The sequence below is a fragment of the Panthera onca genome, chromosome B4 (genome assembly GCF_046562875.1).
Source record: "Panthera onca isolate mPanOnc1 chromosome B4, mPanOnc1 haplotype 2, whole genome shotgun sequence".
Lineage (NCBI taxonomy): Eukaryota > Metazoa > Chordata > Mammalia > Carnivora > Felidae > Panthera > Panthera onca.
In genome coordinates, this window is record NC_138345.1 from 135,483,706 (window position 1) to 135,503,393 (window position 19,688).

The 19,688-nt window shown below is 57.3% G+C and overlaps 1 protein-coding gene across 2 annotated transcripts; it reads left to right on the forward strand.

Annotated features, from left to right (window-relative positions):
• Positions 1-2,036: 2,036 nt before the first annotated feature.
• On the forward strand, positions 2,037-19,172 carry BIK (BCL2 interacting killer). 2 transcript variants are annotated; one of them, XM_060656150.3, is made up of 5 exons: positions 2,037-2,238; positions 15,534-15,674; positions 17,063-17,170; positions 17,903-18,020; positions 18,650-19,172. In XM_060656150.3, exons 2-5 carry the CDS (start codon positions 15,541-15,543, stop codon positions 18,734-18,736), a joined length of 447 nt encoding a protein of 148 aa, XP_060512133.1. In that variant the 5' UTR covers positions 2,037-2,238; positions 15,534-15,540; the 3' UTR covers positions 18,737-19,172. The 2 variants fall into 2 exon arrangements, with proteins under 2 accessions (XP_060512133.1, XP_060512132.1); XM_060656149.3 differs by lacking the exon at positions 2,037-2,238 and adding an exon at positions 2,298-2,318.
• Positions 19,173-19,688: the final 516 nt, after the last annotated feature.

Consider the following 19,688-nt stretch of genomic DNA (forward strand, 5'->3'; position numbering starts at 1 on the left):
GACGCTTAACCAACTGAGCCACCCAGGTGCCCCCAGGTGCCCCTCTTTAAAAAAAAAATTTTTTTTAATGTTTTTTATCTTTAAGAGAGAGAGATGGAGCATGAGTAGGGCAGGAGCAGAGAAAGAGGGAGACACAGACTCCAAAGCAGGCTCAAAGCTGTTAGCGCAGAGCCTGACACGCAGGGCTAGGCGCTGGGCTCGAACTCGCCAACCAGGAGATCATGACCTGAGCTGAAGTGGGAAGCCTAACCCACAGAGCCGCCCAGGAGTCCCTCTACAGGCCCAGTTCTTATTCAAAAGCTTTTGTCTCCTTCTCATCTATTGGCTCAGCATATTGTTTTAGGACCTTGCAAAGCAAATATTTTTACATACCCCTCCCTCGGGGATACTTATCCCTCCTCTGTCCTTCCTCCTCCATCCGTTCCACTAATGTTTGTTCAACACCTACTATGTGCCTGGCCTCTGCACCTTCAGCCTCGAAGCCCCTCTGGAGGTATTCTCCGGCACATCGGATCTTTTTGGCCCACCAGCCTCTGTGTCATTACTTTCCTTCTGAGTGAGGCATTTGGAGAGGGGCCCCTATTTTATAGGCCTCCTCACTCCTGCAAGGTAGCCTGTGGCTCTCAGAGAAGGTTGGGATGATCCAGTCTTTGTGGGGTTTACAGGTGATGGGATTTGGGGGTCCTCAGAGGATTACAAAATGTAAGAGGCCCGAAGAGCCCCCAGAGAGGGGCCCCTGAAGCTTGAGCTCTGTTGTTTACTAAGGATTATCTGTTGGTGGTCACAGATCATTATCTCCTCCCATCCTCCCTATAGCCCTGCCCGGTGTGGGGTGGGGTCAGCCCATTTCACTGATAACACTGAAGGAAAAGTGGGCATCACTGCCTGTCACTCCAGAAGTGGGAGGAAGGGGTCAGGGGGCCCCAACGGTAGCAAACGGCAGAACCAGGGGGGGAGGGGAGCTCCCCTGGACCCGCAGTTCTGCCTTCAGAGACTCGTAAACAAGCCTTGTTGTTGTGTTCTTGGAAAAGCGGTTACTTTGTAATCCTGGCCCGACCTCTGCCTTTCTCTGCCTCCATCACCCTCCTGTGCTGCAGTTCTGGGATGGGTCCTACCCCTCCCTAACCGGCCCCAGGGCTGAGTCCCACCCTACTTAGAACCTTTCAGATTCTCCTCCCTCAATAGGGGCTTTGCCCCCCCACCCCCATTTCTCCCCGGCCCAGGAGCCCCAGGGCAGGGCCGGCTGCTCCCATTTGGAAGGCAGCAGGGGAATGGGGGGTGCCGCCATGGTGCAGGTAGGAGTGGGGTGGGAAGGCCCAGCCTTGGATGCTGCTGATGCTATTTCTACCGGTCTTAGTTTTCATATTTGTGAAACAGGTTCAAAAATACCTAATTCCAAGTGGGTCCCAGAGCCTGGGGGAAGAGGGAATGGGGAAGTTTTTGTTGTTTGGTAAGCAATCTCTGTACCCAGAGCGGCGCTCGAACCGTGGACCCGGAGAGCAGGAGTCCCTAGGTCTGCCCACTGAGCCAGCCCGGAAAGGGGAGTTTTTAATGGGTCTAGAGCTTCTTTTACAAGATGGGTGATGGTGATCGCTGGACACTATGAATGTATTTAATACCACTGAACAGTGCACTTAAAAATGGTCAACATGGCCAATTCTGTTATGTGTATTTTACCACAATGAAGAAAATTGAGAGAAGCAAACCAAAACCCAACTCCCGAAACTGCTAGCACGGAAAGCATGTATATTTCAGGATTTCCACTGCCCTTTAGCCAGTCGTTTGGTCCTCTCTAAGCCTCAGTTTCCTCATTGGTAAAATGGGCACGAAAAAGCAGCACCGAGCGCTTAGGACCGCGTGGAGGGCGAAGCGCGACCATCCCTGCAAGGATCCTGGGTCATAACACCCAAATTCAGCCAGCGGATTGGCCCACGAATCCTCCCCGGGGCCCGCTGTGCGCACCGCCGTCCGGGGAACCGGCGCACGCGCCAAACAAGCTTGCGGACGGCCGCGGGCAGGCAGCAAACAAGTAAACATCACACTTGTAGCAGCTCTGTTACCACTGGGACCCGGGTCCCGGGTTCCGAGCTCCTCGACGGGAGAGGCGGCCCCGGGGGCGGGCCGGGGCGGGGCCCGGCGGTTTATACGCTCGCGCGCCGGGGCGGCCGCAGACAATACGCTTCCCGGCCCGAGCGCTCCGGACGCCGCCGCCGCCGCCGCCGCCGCCTCCGACTCGAGGTGAGTCCGAGCCCTGCCGCCCCGGCTGTGGCCCCAGCCCCTCTGCCCTGCGCCCCCCGCGCCAAGCCCGAGCCCGGCAGGTGAGCGCTCAGAGAGCGGCTGGAAGGTGGGGGACCTGTGCCCAGGAATTTTCCGTCCCGGGCAGCTGTCGGTGTGTCACTTTCGGGACGCTGGCTGCGTAACGCACCCTCTCTGGCGGGGTCTCCAGGCCCCCGCCGGCGACTGTACCAGCCGCAGCCCGCGCGGGCCTCAGTCTCCGCCTCCGTGCAATGGGGCGCCTCCTCCCCCGCGCCCCGCCCCGAGGGCCGGATACCCCGTCGCCCCGCACCGCCCACCGGCTCGGCCTCCCGGGGCCCGGCTCCCACCGCCCGCGAACCGGGCCGGAGCGCGGGACCGCCAGCCCCCGGCCGCACGGCCCGGTGTCCACCCGGAGTCCGGGAAGATGGCGTCGGGCGGTGGCCCCCGCCGGGACCCGGGGCGCCCCGAGTCGCCCCGAGTCGCCGCGCACCTGCCAGGGGCCGGAGAAGGGCTTTATTGTGGCCGCGGGGAAGTCCGGAACAGGAACTGCGCGCGGAGCGGGGGCGCGGCCGCCGCCCGGCACCTGCCCTCCGCCTGCACAGGTGCGCCCGCCGGCGTCGCAGACCCGCTGGAGGGGCCGCGGGCGCGGTCCAGCCGGTGGCCCGGAGGGGTCCCGCCGCCAGCCCCGCGCGGCCAAAACAAGGCCGGGGACGCTTGGGGTGTGTGTGTGGGGGGGGTGGTTTGCGCCGGCCTTGGTTCGCTTTCGCTACGAGCCCCGGCCTCCTGGGCGCGAAACCGCTTTGTAAAACCGTTAATCGTTACTGTAATTTTCGCTGGCAGGAGCCACCCCGGGGGGGGGGGGCAGCGGGGGCGGGACGTTGTTGCTGCGGCTGCAGTTGTAACACTTTCCCCAGCACCTACCGTGGCCGGGCCCTGGAGCGGGTCGTCTTTGAGCTGCGCTCCAGCTCCCCAGGAAGGGAGGCTTATCAGCTTTCTCCTTCCCGCGCGAGGAGGGGGGCGCACGGGGAGTTCTGTGCTGGCCTCGTTTGCGCATGGAGAGTTGGTTCCAGGAGGCGGCCTGCGAGCCGTCAAGCCAGAAAGCCCAGAGCCGTCGTCTGGAAGCCCCGCCAGAACTCGCCACCCGGCCACTTTCCAACGGTGTCTGTCTTAGACGGGCCCCTCGGCCTTCTGAGCCTCAGATTGCCCGTTCTGTGAAATGGGTCTGCGAGGCTTCCCACCAGGTGTGGGGAACGCCCACCCAAGTGATGGTGGCTGTCAGTGGCCTCCCTTAGAGTGAACACTTCAACCTTATTTCCACTTATCTTGGGCGTGCCTTTGGGGTGATTCTTCGGAGTGGCACATCGTAGGAGTTTACTAGTGTGGTTTTTGCACTGGCTCTTTAAATGGTCTGTCTGAGGCTGTAGCTGGGTCTGGATCCCAGCTTTAGCACCTGGCTGGTGCTGCCCCTCTTGCCCGTGGCTTCAGCTTTTACCACCCTTCCCTTCCCGCTCCAGGATTTGGGGGATTTCCCACCATTTTAGCCTCAAGGTCACAGGGCTGTCACTGATGGCTTTGGCTGTGGCCGCTTGAGCTTTACCAACCTTACGCGGTACAAGTTTATTTTTGCCTGTTTTTGGTTTAAAGTGTCTAAAGCATCTGGGGAGACTGGCTTCCAGGGTGTGGGCTTTCAGCCAGGGCCTCAGAACGCCCTCTGGGCAAGAAACCTGTTTCGTCAACCTTCTAAGATGGCTGCCAGGTAACTTTTTTCCCCCCCGCTTTTTTTGGTGGGAACTACCTCGACAAGGATGTTTCTGCAAGCACCAGGGATCCTGTGAGGCCCTCTATGGGATGGCGAGAGGCCTGAAACAAAAGGAGTGATGATAGACTTAGCTCAGTCCCTGGGGGCATGTGGGTATCAGACTCGTCATCTCTTCCCTATCTCGGTTCCATGCTGCCTCCTCTGAGCAGTCTTTCCTGATTACCTCATCAAAGGCGCAGCCCTTCCTCTCTTTCTGCCAGTGCCTCTGAGCAAGGACCCCAGTTTACATTTTCTCGGGACACTAAAGAGATTGTGCTACCCTTCTGTGCTTAGTGACACTGGCCTGCAGCTCCATGAGAACAGGAGGACCAAATGTCACCCTTAGTGGAGTATCCCCAGCAGCGCACAGCCTGGGCATGCTGGGAAGAAGCTGGATGGAGGGTTGTATGCGTGTTAATTATCCTAAGTTTTTTTTTTTGTTTTGTTTTGTTTTTTTTTTTTTAACGTTTATTCAGTTTTGAGAGCGAGCATGAGCGGGGGAGGGACAGAGACAGAGGGAGACACAGAATCCGAAGCGGGCTCCAGGCTGCGAGCCGTCAGCACAGAGCCCGACGCGGGGCTCGAACTCACGGACTGCGCGATCATGCCCTGAGCCGAAGTGGGCCGCTTAACCCACTGAGCCACCCAGGCGCCCCCGTATCTTAAGTGCTATTAGGTGGGTATGAAAGCTGGGTTCACGGAGCTGCAAAGAAACCAGCGAGCAGTGTCAGCCCAGTTCAGTTCTCTTCCGATCGGCCCTCTAACATATGGAAGGGGCTGCTGGGGGATGGCTCCATCCGCTGGTGAGCCTTGAAGCTGACCCCCGAGGTATTTTCCCCTCTCCCTGGAAAGCATCCTGTTTTTAGCGAACCCTATTAAGTTTGTAGACAATTAATGGCTTCTTGCTTCCCCTTGCCTCCAACCTAGTGGATCCCACGAGAGTCTGGCTGTTTGTTCTCCCTGCTCAGAACAATTCCAAGAGGTTTCAAGGAAGTTCCCGGCACGCTCGGGTTTTATTGTGGGTCGCGGCCAGGAAGCCTGCAGCGGGTCCGGAGTGGACACAGGCAGCCACTCCCTCAACTTTTTGTCCTGCCGCTGGTTGGCCGGGGCCAGGCCCCGGGAGACATACAGAATGTAAGCAAATAAGGCCACGGCCCCCAGTTCCTTGTTGGCACCGAGGCCGGCGGGAGCGAGGCCGGGGCTGGGTGGGCAGCTGATTTTCGTAGTGTCAATATTAGGATGTGACAATACAAAACACCCACCGGGCCTTGCCGGGCAGCGCACGGTAAACCTGTTTTTCTGGAGGTGGGAGAAGGTACCTTGTCACCCGGACTGAGAGGAAAGTGCAAGCTTAAGAGCCAAGAGCAACCTGTCTGGCTACTTGGGGGGGCGTCACTGTGACATGAAGTTTTAGGATGGCGAGTTCCGGCCCCCCCACCCCCACCCCAAGTTGGCACTTGTGTGCCTGTGGCTTGGAGCTCAGAAGAGGCAGAGTTCAGAAGGGGAGGGCACAGATCTGCCGATTGCCCACACGCAGACGGTGACGCATCAGGAAAATCCCAGCTCTGACTGGGAGGTGGTTAGCACAGTATGCACCTCTCCCGAGCCCCGGGTCCCAGGTTCGTGATAGTTTCTCATTAGTGAGCACTGACTGTATACAACGCACGCAGCCTCCGCCTCCTTCTCAACAACTGCCCTTCCTACTGGGCTCTCAAAAGGTGAGGGTCTCCTAGCCAGGAATTGCCTGTCCCTGTGATCTGTCCCTCCATCGGTTTTACAGTCTATTACCTGCCTCCCCTGCCCCCTCATTGTCCCTGTTCACTAGGTCCCTGCTCTGAACTGGGGCAGACAGACAGGTAAACATTTAATGAGACTATCAATGGGCTAGGTGCCCAATCCAGGTCTGTTTGCCCAAGGTGCTGGGATAACTCAGGTGAGGAGCAGTTAATTCTGTCTTGGGGAGGGCAGAGAGGAGGTAGGCTCTGGGCTGGGTCTGAAAGAAGAAGCAGGCATCCTCCCCCCCCCCCCCCCCCCATGCCAGCCTGGGGGAGGCAGAAGGAGGCCAGAAAGTCAGGTTGAGGGTTCAAAAGGGCCAGCCAGGGTGGCTGGCCTCTGGGGACCTGAGGACTTTGTCCTAGGGAGGAAATGGGGGTCCCCAAAACTACTGACCAGGATTCGGGGAGTAATTAAAACTCTTTTACACTGAGGGAACACCCAAAACTCTGGAAGAAAGGATCCCTGAGGGCTGTGTCTCTCTCCCTGGGCCCTTCAGACCTCAGGCCTAGCAGGGCACTGTCTTTGACTCCTTTTAAACACATGGTAAGAACTTATTGTAATTAGTTAATGCTTCTTTAACGATTTTATTTGTTTATTTATTTTTCATGTTTATATTTTGAGATCAAGAGAGAGCAGGGGAGGGGCAGAGAGAGAAAGACCAAGGATCAGAAGCAGGCAGCCGGAGCCCAATGCAGGGTTCGAACTCCTAAACGGTGAGGTCATCAAAGCCAATGGTTAGACTGAGCCACTCAGGCGCCCCTAAAGATTTTATTTTTATTTTTAAAAAAGATTTTATATTTTAAGTAATCTCTACACCCAGTGTGGGGCTTGAACTCACAACCCCAAGATCAAGAGTCACATGCTCCACTGACCGATCCAGCCAGGCACCCCCACCAGCGCCAGAACTCATTTTAAATACATGCTTTTTAAACTTAAAAACTGCAGGCCCAGGTAGTATCTTGGCACCCTGTCCTTTCTTTTTTTTTTTTTTTTAATTTTTTTTTAACGTTTATTTATTTTTGAGACAGGGAGAGACAGAGCATGAACGGGGGAGGGGCAGAGAGAGAGGGAGACACAGAATCCGAAGCAGGCTCCAGGCTCTGAGCCATCAGCCCAGAGCCCGACGCGGGGCTCGAACTCACGGACCGTGAGATCGTGACCTGAGCTGAAGTCGGACGCTTAACCGACTGAGCCATCCAGGCGCCCCGGCACCCTGTCCTTTCTAATGGTGATGGAAAAGCACAGGGATCCACTTGGGTCCCCTTTTGGATACCAAGGAGGACTTTGGGATCCCTTGGGTTCTCCTTGCCCTGTTTCCACACCTGCTTTCTGTTCACTCTATTGAACTGTGTGTTATAACAAAACACCACAGCCTGGGTAGTTTATAAACCACAAATTTATTTCTCACGGTTCTGGAGACTGGAAATCCAAGGTCAGGGTGCCACAGACTTCCTGTATCCTTGAGTGGGGAACTGGGGGACCGGAAGGGAGCTTTCCTGGGCCTCTTTTAGAAGAACACTGATCCTGGGGTGCCGGGGTGGCTCTGTCGTCGGTTAAGCGTCTGACTTTTTTTTTTTTTTTTTAATATTTGAGATAGCACAACTGGGGGTGGGACAGAGAAAGAGGGACAGACACAGAATCCGAAGCAGGCTCTGAGCTGTCAGCACAGAGCCCGATGTGGGGCTTGAACTCACAAACTGTGAGATCATGACCTGACCTGAAGTCGAAAGCATCCCACTCTTGGTTTCAGCTCAGGTCACGATCTCATGGTTCCTGGGTTCGAGCCCCATGCTAACAGGATAGAGCTTGCTGGGGATTCTCTCTCTGTGACCCCCCCCCCCCCCCCCTTGGTGCATGTGCAAGCTCTCTCTCAAAATAAATACGTAAACATGAAAAAAGAACACTAATCCCATTAGTGGAGCCTGCCTGATCTAATTGCCTCTCAAAGACCCCGCCTCCTGATACTATCACCCTCTGCGTTAGGTTTTCAACGTCTGAACTTGGGAGTGGACACACATCCAGAGCACAGCAAACCGGGGTAAAGCCAGTTGCAAAATAGGTAATGAACAGAAGCAGTGAGACGTGGGTATTTGCATAAATGCATCACAGAGGATCCTCATCTTGCCATGACTTCTTTCCCTGTTGCTACGCCGACCCACCTCTTTCCATTTTCGTGGTGGCTGACCTGACCCGGTGTGGATGGGATGGTGGGGGGGTGGGGAGGGGGCACTGGTTTTGCATCATTTCCACTAGCAAACATTCCTGAGCGTACCGAATCGGGCCCAGCTTGGGGCTCCGGGGACCTGCGGTTGAATCAAGCCTGAGCAGACTCCCGCCTGACTTTGACCTAAGCCAGCTGCAGGGGCCAAGAAAGTGTCTCTCGAGTTGGAGGCCAGGTTTAATGCGGCTCCCGCCCTCGCCTCGGGTGCGGGACAAGCCCTTCCCAGTTCTAAACCTCATCTGAGTGGTGGGTGATGTTCCTCAGCCTCCCGGAGGGGTCAGGCCTGTAAAGTGCCTGATGCCGAACACTGCACACGCGTGGTTTACGTTCGCCGTCATGCCAGCCTCCCCGCTCGTGTGCTCAGAAGGCACGATGCTCACGATGTATCGGGCCGTGACTGGGCCCTACACACGGCCCCAGCATGTCCGTTGCGTCACTGTTCAGTGGGGAAACTTACCTGGCGTTTCAGGCCCCAGCAAGGCTTTTTTTTCTCGTAATTGTCAAAGCTGCCTTCCTTTTTCTAGTATCGTCAACCTGCGTTGCTAGGCCGATGTATTTTTGGAGCCCGGGGGTGGGGAGCATGACTGGGTGGCCGAGAGGCTCTGAATTTCCGTTCTCAACCTTCCTGATCCCCCGTCTGTGAAGTGGGGCAGACACCTCCTCCTGAGGGAGGCTGGACTCAGCAGCTGCACAAAAGAAGGACGTGGGATCCCCGAGAGCCCTTAGCAGCAGGCCCAGAGAGGACAGTCCTTGCCCGAGGCCACAGAGGCCAAGCCGAGATGGGCCACCTGGGTTCAAGTGGGTCAGGCCAGCATCTGCGCTGGGGTTCCGGGGGTGGAGGGCTGCGGGGCTGTGGCTCCCGGGGCCCATTCCAAGCTGCCACTTTCCAGATCACCGAACAACTCCCACAACCCTCCAGGGGTGAATTTCCAACTTGTCTTTCTACCTGAAACCCCTTTCTGCCTCCTTCCTTCTCTCTCCTTTTTCTCTCGCTGCTCCCTGTCCCCCCCCCCCCCCCCCCCCCCCCCCCAGTTAATTTCTCCATCACTCAAGGGAAGTGAGCCCTGCCTGCCTCAGAGGAGCGGTTTTGGGCATCTGCAGGTTCCTAAGGGTGGAGGCTGGAGGCCAGACTTCCCCCACCAGGTGGGGAGGGTGGGTTGGCGACTTGATTCCTGAAATAGACCTTTAAGGCAAATTATTTCCATTTCCGAAACATTCCAGCTGTTAACCCCAGAACAGTTTTTGCTTTATTTTTTTGAATCTACGATCACAACACGTGGGTGATAGTAAAGGTTCGAGAACACAAAAGCGTACAGTTAAAAAGATTCAGTCCCCTTCCCTGCCCCTGGTCTGTCCCAGAGCGACCCCTTCCCCTCTTCACTAATCTCCTTGCCTCTTTCAGGAGATGATCTGTGCAGATAGAAGTGTTTGTTTATGTCCTTTATTGTTTACACACGCTGGGCAATACAGTTACAGTTACGAGCTGTTCTGTTCCCTGCTGTGTGCATGTAGCCATGTGCTTTCAAGATCCTGGCACATCAGCGCTCACAGGTTGGTTGCTTATGTTTTTCAAGGCTGCCGGGTACATGCAGGGGTCTGTACAGGAACAGTCCTAGAAACCAAAGGTTCTGTGCATTTGCTACTTTGGTAGATACTAATCTCCCACTCTCCTGGGTTTGTTGATTCCTTAACCAGCTTTGGAGCCCCTGCTGCGGGGCAGAAAGGGGGCAACAGCTGTATCTGTTAATCTTACTCTTTGCTCTGGAGGCTGTGCTATATCCATGCAGAAGAGCCCTCTCTGAGCTAGGCTCAGAATCAGGTGACTGGTCCTGGTCACACAGCGGTGGCAGAACTGGGAATGGAAGGAACCTGGGTCTGTCTCGGCTGAGGTCAGGGCTTTAATGCTTGAGCGAGCACCTGATGCTTTGAGCGCTGGGTGCTCTGTAAACCAGGACCCCACCCTCGTCGTGGGCAGCGGCAGGGCTGGGGATTGGGTCGGGTGTGGGTGGGAAGCCCCGATGGAAAAATACTGAACTGAGGACCCACGGTTTCTCGGCTGGGTCCACCCCGCAGCCACTGGCCCCGTACCCAGGACTCCAGTGACCTGTGGGAATTGGTGGGGCTCCAGGGGTGTGGCCACCTGTTCCAAGGCATGCAGGGACACATGGCAAGGCTAGGCTTGGGGAGACTCAGGAAACCGCAGGCTGCTGGGTCCAGAGCCCGCCCCTCACCATCTCCCAAGCCCCGCAGGTGTCCTTGTGGCTGTGTGGGCTGCACTCTTCTGCCCAGAGGCGAGATTGGCATCCCCAGCTCTGCCAGTAAAAGAGCGCTCCTGGCTGGTGTTTCCACGGGATGTGTAGGAGGGTGAGCGTGTGGGCTGCAGCCTGGGTGGGGACGCATGGCTAGGTGCGCCTGCCTTTTTGCAAATCTGCTGGAAGAAAAATAGATGCTTAAAAGCAGTCCAGGCCCCTGGGCCACCAGTGACCTCAGTAACGGCCGTTGTTTGGTCATGTGACAAACGTGCTCTGTGCCGTGTGCCGGAAGCCAGAGATCAGTGACGATGGCAAGCGCCGGGTTTGTCACCTTACGTGGTGTTGGTGTCGGGACATTAACATTACTCTTTAATTTCTCGGTTGTTATTTTTTGATTAAAATTTTTTTAAAATGTTTTATTTAGTTTGAGAGAGAGCATGAGCGAGGGAGGGTCAGACACACACACACACACACACACACACACACACACACACACACACACAGAATCTGAAGCTGTCAGCACAGAGCCTGACACGGGGCTCGAACCCACAAACCACGAGACCATGACCTGAGCTGGAGTCGGAGGCTTAACCGGCAGAGCCACCCAGGCGCCCCAAGTATCCTCATTTAGAAGGGGGAGAAGCTGGAGGCACAGAGAGTCCATGCTCTAAACCCCCAAAGAGGAAGAAACAGCAACTCAGTGTGGTCGGTTGGAGATAGAAGGGACCAGGGACAGGGGCTGCCTGAGCTCCCTGAGCACCCCCCTAGCCTGGTTCAGAGGACCTAGGAAGGCAGTGCCGGGGGCTGAGCTCTCGGCAGAGCGTGGTTCACGGAAGCACGTGGTCTTAAGTGTGTGGGAGCCTTGGCCAAGGTTGGATTGGCAGTGCTGGGGCTGGTGAGGTGGCCAGGGGGAGAAGAGAGGGCCCTGATAGCCGCGTGCCACAGCTCCCAAGGGGACTGGGGAGCCGAGTGGAGCGGTGGCCGGGTCAGATCTGAGGCTGCTGCACGGAGATCAGATTGGAGAGATTCTGGTGGAGACTGGAGGCCGGCTGGGCATCTACAGAAGAGCCGGGCGGGAGGTGACCAGCTCTGGGCTCCCCTGGGGCGGTGGGACTGCTTCAGGGACCATGGCTCCCACCTCCCTGACCACACTCTGATTTCTCCCCCTCAGATCTATAGCCCTAAGGCCCACCCAGGCCTGGCTGGGTGAGCATTTCATGAGAATCCTTGCACAGGGCTTAAGTCAGGGCCAAGTCGGGGCCCGACAGAAGTAGGTGCTCAGACATCAGTCTGGATTATCGTAGGCAGTTTGTGCTGCTTCTTGCCTGGAAAATGAACCCTATTAGTTTGGGGTCATTAATCCCCAACTGATAGATGAAGAAACTGAAGGCCTTGCCCGAGCAAGTGAGCACTGGGGTTAGGAGGTTCACCCAAGACTCCCCCCACCTGTCCAGAGGGTCCCATGCTGGAAGCTTAGCTCCAGTGAGCAAGCACAGACCTGGAGAGGGGAGCCTGTCCCCGGTGTCTGTCCCCGGTCAGCTCAGACTGGAGGTCAGTCTGGTGGGCTCGGGGGACCCTTAGGAGGGGACGGTGCAGACCCTGCCCCCAAACAGTTCAGTCTGCTGGGGCCATCCCACCCCACCGCACACACAGCCCTGGAGCTAGTGAGACGCAGGCCTCCACCTCCCCCCTACCCGCCCGCCCCACCCCTGCCAGCTGGGGTGCTTGTGGTCACTGTCCCTGGTCAGGCACATGCTCCTGCAGGGCTCAGGGGCCCCATTCCCATTTGGTGCCCAGGGATCCTGGGAGGGTCTGCTGGAGGCGGATGGATGCTGGGACAGTGGATGAAGGGGAGGCTCAGGCTACGTGCCCACCCACCAAAGTCCCGTAGTGGCCCCTTGGCTGCGGGGAGGCAGGGCTTTCCATGGGAACACACCGCAGCCTCTGGGGAGAGAGCAGGCCCCCTGCTGGGGTGTGGTGTTGAGGGTAAGGGCTGCTGGGGGCGGATGCAAATGAGGGCTGGGGCTGCTTTTCTTGGGGGATTGCCATTTGCATAGACACCAAGCTCCCTGGGGCCTGGGGGCAGCCAGAGGCCCTGGTCACAATTCCTTAAATGCCACCCCAGTGCAAGCCGAAGGGTGTACTCAGTCCTCAGACTCTGTGCGGTGTTAAAATAGCTCAGCTGTGAGAGTTGTCTCTCTCTGGGTCCTTCATGCCCTTTGCAGAAGTTTGATACGTTTTTCTTTTTAAAAATTTTTTTAAAAGTTTATTTTGAGAGACTGAGTGAGTGAGCGGGAGAGGGGGAGAGAGAATTCCAAGCAGGCTGTGCACTGTCAGCACAGAGCCCAGTGTGGGGCTTGAACCCACAAACAGCAAGTTCATGGCCTGAGCTGAACCAAGAGTCAGACACTTAACCAGTTGAACCACCCAGGTGCCCCTTACATTTTTCTCCATAAAAGCTTTAAGGATTTAAAATTTTTTAGAATTGTTTTTAAGTCTTTTTTTTTTTTTTTTAACTTTTATATTTGAGAGAGAGAAAGTGAGTGAGTAGGGGAGGGGCAGACAGACAGAATCCGAAGCAGGCTCTGAGCTGTCAGCACAGAGCTTGACGCGGGGCTCGAACTCACGGATCGCGAGATCATGATCCGAGCCAAAGTTGGATGCTCAACCGACTGAGCCATCCAGGCGCCCCAGTCATGTTTAAAAAAATCAGATTCATTCCTGGGGTGCTTGGGTGGCTCCGTGAGTTAAGCGTCCAACTTCAACTCAGGTCATGATCTCACGGTTCGTGGGTTCAAGCCCCGCGTCAGGCTCTGTGCTGACAGCTCGGAGCCTGGAGCCTGCTTCGGATTCTGTGTCTCCCTCTCTCTGTGCCCCTCCCCCACTCGTGTTCTGTCTCTCCTTCAAAAATAAACATTATTTTTTTTAAATCCGATTCATTCCTGACTGCAAGCCTTCTATGTCTGCAAATACAGATTTATTTGCTACTGTATTTTCTGGTTGCCTTGTTGCTGTTGGTTTTTGTGTGTTGATCTTGTATCTGGCAACCTTGAAACTCTTCCGTGATTCCAAGAGGTGATTCTCTTTGTTTCCTACGTGAATGTTCATGTCATATCCACGAACCGTGAGATCATGACCTGAGCGGAAACCGCGAGTCGGACGCTTCACCGGCTGAGCCGCCCAGGCGCTCCTCTTTCTTTTTTTTAAAGTCAGCTCTATGCCCAGCGTCAGGCTTGAACTCATGACCCCAGTATCAAGAGTCATGCCCCAGAGACTGAGCCAGCCAAGTGCCCCACACCTCGTAGCTTTCAACTGCTACCTAGCATTCCCCGGAACAGATGAATAAGGATTATGCACTCAGAACGGTGCCTGTGCTGCTAGGTTGCTGGCAGCAACGTTTTGGGTTTTTAGAAATGCCACCTGACCCTCCCTGTCGGGGGCGTGCTGGCCTGATGGTGTGGGAGGGAGTCGCTGGGTCTCAGGCCTGCAGGTGCCCTCAGCAGGTGGTAGCACCCCCGCACCCCCCCCACCAGGTCTGACCCGACGGCTCCTTTCAGCCCACAGGGGATGGTGCTGCCCTGACAGGTGCGGTGACATATGTCAGGCCACGGGCTCTTTGTGGCCGTTGTGGCTGTGTTTACACGTCTGATTTCTCCAGCCCTCGCTCCTGCTACAGCTGCCTTTCAAGCTGGGCTTTCATCTGGAACAGACGTGAGCCTACTGGCTTCCCTTTAGGAAACCGAAGCAGCCCTCTTGAGGCCAATTCTGGGCATCTAGTCTCTCTGGAACAATGCTGTTCTTGTGTGGTGTCCTTTCTCAAAGGCCGGAGTGCCCCAGCCCCTCAACGACCTGTCTGCGCCCTTGATGACATCACAGCGCGCCCAAATCTGACCGCGTTTTGGATGCTGTGTTGAGAATAACCTGTCTAGACTCGCCCTTCAACACCTGGAGGACCCAAACGCTCTTCTCTGCTCCCGTGAACCTGTGTCCTGTCTTTGTGTTTCCAGTCATCACCCTTTAATGCTGAAAGCAAGTTGTGTGCGCACTCTGGCGTAGACCCGGTGTCCCCGGAGGGTCCCCGCGTGCGGGATCCGCTTCAGGGATGAACATTGTCCACCCTGGACCTGGGGAGCAGTGAGACTTCACTCTCTCTCTTCTTGGCTTAATCCTGAACTTTTCTAAGCCGCCAGTGTCCTCTTACTAAATACCTGCCTTGAAGGTTAGGGATCCGACGAGATGACGAGAAGGTTCTATCAACTCAGGGCAGGCTAACGTGAAGAATCGGAAAAAATCGGAAAGCCCAGGCCGTTATCGTAAGACAGTGGGTTGAAGTGCAAAGGTCATAACAATTGGTGCCCGTTCCCGCAGCATCACACCTACTAAGTGACACAGCTGGGATTTGAACTCGGGTCCTTTGGGTCCACATCCTTCGTTATATTCTGGACCTACGGCTGTTCGGTACAGTGTGGGGTAAATTGTGGTGAATCGGGTCACAGAATCCTACCTATCACCGGCGACGACTTGGGAGTCCACAATTGGACTAGGAGTGCTAAATACGTGAATGGTGATTTGAACGTGTTGAGTTTTCTTTTTCTTTTAAGGACTTTTTTTTTTTTTTCTTTTAATTTTTAATGTTTATTTTGAGAGGGAGAGAGACAGAGAGAGAATAAGTGGGGGAGGGGCAGAGCAAAAGGGAGACAGAATCTGAAGCAGGCTCTCCACCGTCCGCACAGAGCCCGACGTGGGGCTCGAACTCACCAACCGTGAGATCATGACCTGAGCTGAAACCAGGAGCCGAAATCAAGAGTCAGACGCTCAACAGACTGAGCCACCCGTGTGCCCTGGGTTTTATTTTTCTTCCACGGCTGGGCTGGCTGTGGCTTGTGTTTTTGCGAGTGTTGGGTCATGCCATCAGAGAGCCGGGCTCTGTCCCTGTCTCCTCTGCATATTCTTGGCACGCTGGGTATCCTTAATGTTCAGCACCCTGGGTTATAAAATGGCTGCTGCCGCTCCAGCCTTCACTCCTGTGTTGAAGGCAGCAGGGAGGGGGAAGAGCCGCCCTGGCTGAGGCCGCTCCCGTTCAACTCCCGCGTCAGACTTCTGAGGCCTCGTTGACCGGAACTGGGTTATGTGCTCCCCACCAACTGCAAGGCATGCTGGGAAAGTGAGGACGGGAGAGTCCCGGTTGGCTTAGACGCACCGGGACTCAGTCAGTGTCTCTCTCCCCCAGAGAAGGAATGTCTCACGCAGGATCCCTCTCCAGGAACGTCTTTTTGAGCACCTTCCTGCAGGAGCATGGCCCGGAAGTTCTGGACGTTCCTGGCATGACCGATCTCGTGGAGTACTATGATCCTGGGCCCTCCCCTAACAGGTAGGTCCCAGAAACCCTCTGGGCGCCCCACCCCACCCCCCCATTTCTGGTCAGTGACTTTCAGGATATGGTTAGAAGAGCAGGCCTTGTGGGCTCCCTAGGCAGGGCTCCAGAGCGGAAATTCCCTAGGTGTGGTCGTGGCGGCCTTGCCCTGGGCCCGGCAGCTCTGCTCTGATAACCAGCCCTCAGAGGCCCTCAGCATCCAGCATATTCCCGGGACGGGTCTCGGCACTGCTACCAAAATGGCTTAGACCTGTGGCTTTAGGGCCGGGTGTCTCCTGGCCCTCAGTGACCACGATCGCCTCTTCACGGCCTTCTGAGTTGGTTCCACATTTTAGAAAATCAGATGGCGCCCGAGGCGACTTCCCACATGGCTCCTGTTAGGGCGGCAAAGAAGGGGTCTTCCCAGGATCAGCCCCTGGCTTCTGGATGGTTCTCTTCTGCCTTAGGCCTCAGGATTGATTCTCTTAATCTCAGTTAGGCCCTGGACCTGGGCACTGGGGCTGGTTGGGATTTCAGAGCTGGAGGGACCTGAAACCCTGCTTCGTCTTCTGTCCCTGCCCCACTTGTAGATGGCAACAGGGGACGTTCCGCCTGGGGCAGTGTTTTGCTGAGGTCCCACAGGGTATTGGGATAGAGGTGGGCCCTCAACCCTCCATCCGACCTTTCAGCACCGCTGGAATAAGAGAGCACGGACCCCGGGGGAACTTGGGCAGGTGGCCGGGGCTGATCCGGGATCCGCAGGGAGGCCTGTCTGCCTGGAAGTTCCCAGACGGAGTGTGCGGGCAGACCCCCGAGAGCAGGGCTGAAGCCGGCCCACTGCCCGGAAGGTGTCGGATTTGGAGATCAGGTGTGAGCGCGGGCACCTCTTTCCATCCGCGATTCCAGTCAGTGAGCGTAGGGGCCCGGGAGCCCCTCCTTTCTGAAAGGAATGAGGACACCAGGAGGTTTGAGGATTGGGAAGCAGGGAGCAGGTCCTAGAACCCCTCCCATTAGGAGGAGGGTAAGTCGAGGCTTCATAGGAAGCCAGTCCCAGTGATCCAGGGGGCTCAGGGCCCCAACCTGCCTAGCCCCCGCTGGGTGGTCTCTCCAACCTTGAGTTACCCTTGGAGGGGAGGGGGAGGCTGGAACGGGGCCGGGGGTGGGGGGGCAACCCACTGTTCACGCAGGCGCTAAATGGCTCCCTGCCCTCCCTCGAGGGGCCCGCACGTCAGGGAATGCACCTGCGGACGGGGCCTCGCTGGCTTTTTCTCGCTGGCAGATTCTCTGCTCCCACACCTCGCTCTGTTGCCCCTGGCCTCCCAAGAACCCGGGCCCGGTGCCTGGCGGGCCTGGGTGTGTGGGGTCAGCGCACAACCACACCCCTGTTCCCTGTGCCCTCCCTACAGCAACAGCCCCGACGATGTGGCCATGCGGCTGGCCTTCATCGGGGACGAGATGGAGGTGAGGTGGATGATGCCCCGCGTTGGCGAGCTGCCCGGGATGGCCATGTACAGGTGAGCGGCGCCCCCAGGCCCTGGGAGGAAATCGCTCCCCTCCCAGGCAGCCCCGAGCCCGCAGCCCCTGCTCCCGGGCACCAGACGAGCGGAACTCAAGTGCCTTTCTCTGCTTCCTCATCGAGTGGAGGCCGAACGTTTGCAAAAGGGCCTTGACCTCACGTGCTGACGGGGAATGCCGAGTGTGCCCGGGGGGCTGTCTGTGCGTCCTGCGCGGAGGCATCTGTCCTGAGCACGCTGTGCCTTCACGATCTGCCAGCATCTCTGTGGGTTCTCAGAACCTCCCAGAATTTCTCAAGGTGGGGGTGTTTGAGACCAGAGTGAGAGTGGTTTCTTCTTGGTCCCCAGAGAGGCAGCCTTCTGTTGGCGAGCCTGGGCCTCCATCACAACAAAGATCCTCTGGACGGAGGACGTGCTCCCCTGGACCTGCCTCCTTGGGCCTGCGGGCAGAGGAGCGTTTTCCACAGGGCCAGCTCCAGAAACCAGACCAAACCCCCAGTGGCCTGGGGAGGGCGGGGGAAGGAAACAGGAAACTGGATGAATTTTAGGCCCAGAAACCGCCCATGGAGAGAGGCCCTCATCCATGGAGCCGCCCGGAGAAGGGGGATAGGCTGGCGGTGGATGCGAGGGGACGGGGCCCTCTGCTCCCCACAGGGGTGTCCTGAGATGAAGGCTGTCTCTGTCCCTGTTCCTGCAGTAATGGCCCCGCCTCCCCTCCCATTTGTCTCCCAGCTTGGCCTTCACCTACAACCAGACGGGCCTGAGAGGTGTTCTCAGAAGTCTCGTGGATGGTCTGGCCAACCTCAGGGAGAACATACGGATCTGGGGCTTCCTGACCCTCAGGAACAGGGTAAGATCTCGTGAGCTTGACTTCTTCCCCTCCTGCACGTGGTGACACGCTCCCTGGGGCATGTCCTCTCGGGGCGCCACAGGCCCCACTGACTCCCTGTTGTCTTGTCTCGCCTGCTTCTCCTCTTCGCTACTCGTGCCCGGTCCCAGAGGCCTCTGGCTTTGAGGACTCCATGCTCGAATTCAGGAGCGTGTTGGCCGGCTTCCCCGCCTGCCCTCGTGCTTCGTTGGGCAGACGTGACTGGTTCCTCCCTCCTCTGCCCAGCAGGCGCCTCCTCCCCCTGAGCACCTCTCCTCACCCCTCCTCCTTCCTCCGGGGCCCGAGTCGCCAGCAGACTGGCAGCCCGGGTGGCCTGGCTTCTCCTCCTCTGCCCTGTCCTCGGGGGCCTTTGCCCCACCCCACCTGTGCTCTCTTTCTGGCCACCTCGGCCCAGACCTGTCCCGTTCGGAGCGGGGCGCTCCTGTGTCCCCCACCTTCCCTGGCTCGTTCTTCCCACCCCACCGTCCGCCACGCGGGGCTCATCCCCGTGTCCGCGGAGCCGGCGTAGGAGGCGTTGCGGAATGGGCACCCCTGTTCCAGGCTGGAGGTCCTCACCTCTCTCCCCCTCCCCCTCCCCCTTCGTCCCACAGGTGTCCCCCAACTCCGGGCGCGGGCTGGCGCTGTCCCTGCTGCTGCTGGTGTTGCTGCTGGGCTGGGGGCTCCACCTCCTCCAGTGACTGTCCCCTGCTGCTCAGCGCGGGGGCGGGGCTGGCCTCGCCCCCCTGACCACCACCCTGGAGGTGGCCTCAGTTGGTTTTGTTGTCTTTTTAACTGTTTTCTGATGATCCTTTTTTTTTTTTTTATATTTAAACTCTGAGTGCTGGGACACTACTGAGGTTTCATACTAGTTTTTTCTTTTTCTTTTTGTAAGAGAAATGAATTCATTATACCTCTGGGGCCGTTACTGGGTAACTGCCCGCGCCAAGGCCTGGCTGGGCCTGCTCTCCGGGCCCCACACCGCGCAGTGGCCGGTCCTTCCTCTAGCAGGTCGGTCACAGGGCGGGCAACGGGGGGAGTGCTGGCCGCACCCCCGTGTCTGTGATGCCCGCAGCAAAGAATCTGCTGGAATAGATTTGGGAGGGGTAGGAGAGCTCAATAAAATGTTGGTTTCCAGCTGGTCTCTGGTCCTCTCTGGGGTCTGCAGCATGGGCTCCTCTTGCCCCGCGCAGGAGAGTCAAGGCGGGTAAAGGGGGGCAAGGGGAGAAAGGGCGGGGCGGGCGCCCAGCCACCTGCGCGTGATCACACAGCCTGCAGGCTCTTTCCTGCACCTGCTGTCAGAGTTAGGCCCAACACGATCAGGTTTACTCCTCAGCCCTGCCTGGTGCCTGAAACCTACTGTTAGGGATTATTTCCTTTGGGCTGTCAGTCTCTTATAATTGGGCTGCCTACCTTCCCCGTGTTTGGCCGTGTAGCCTGTGGGGCTACTCACATAGGTGCGGGGGCAGGGGAGAAGGGGCACCAGGGCCAGGCTTCCCACCGTGCGGGCTCAGACTGCCCCAGGCCTAGGCCTAGTGCTCTTTCTAGACCGCCAGGCCCTCCTCCCAGAACTTGTGCTCTGACTCCCTGCACCTCCACCCACAGTCCCCGATCTCAGATGCCAACGCTGGGCTGGGGTGAGCCACTTGCCTC

Excerpts from the sequence above, each read along its gene's own strand:
- BIK (XM_060656150.3), top strand. The coding sequence starts at position 15,541 with ATGTCTCACGCAGGATCCCTCTCCAGGAACGTCTTTTTGAGCACCTTC. Across the intron at positions 15,675-17,062 it reads CCTGGGCCCTCCCCTAACAG|CAACAGCCCCGACGATGTGG; the intron begins GTAGGTCCCAGA and ends CCCTCCCTACAG. Across the intron at positions 18,021-18,649 it reads TCCTGACCCTCAGGAACAGG|GTGTCCCCCAACTCCGGGCG; the intron begins GTAAGATCTCGT and ends TTCGTCCCACAG.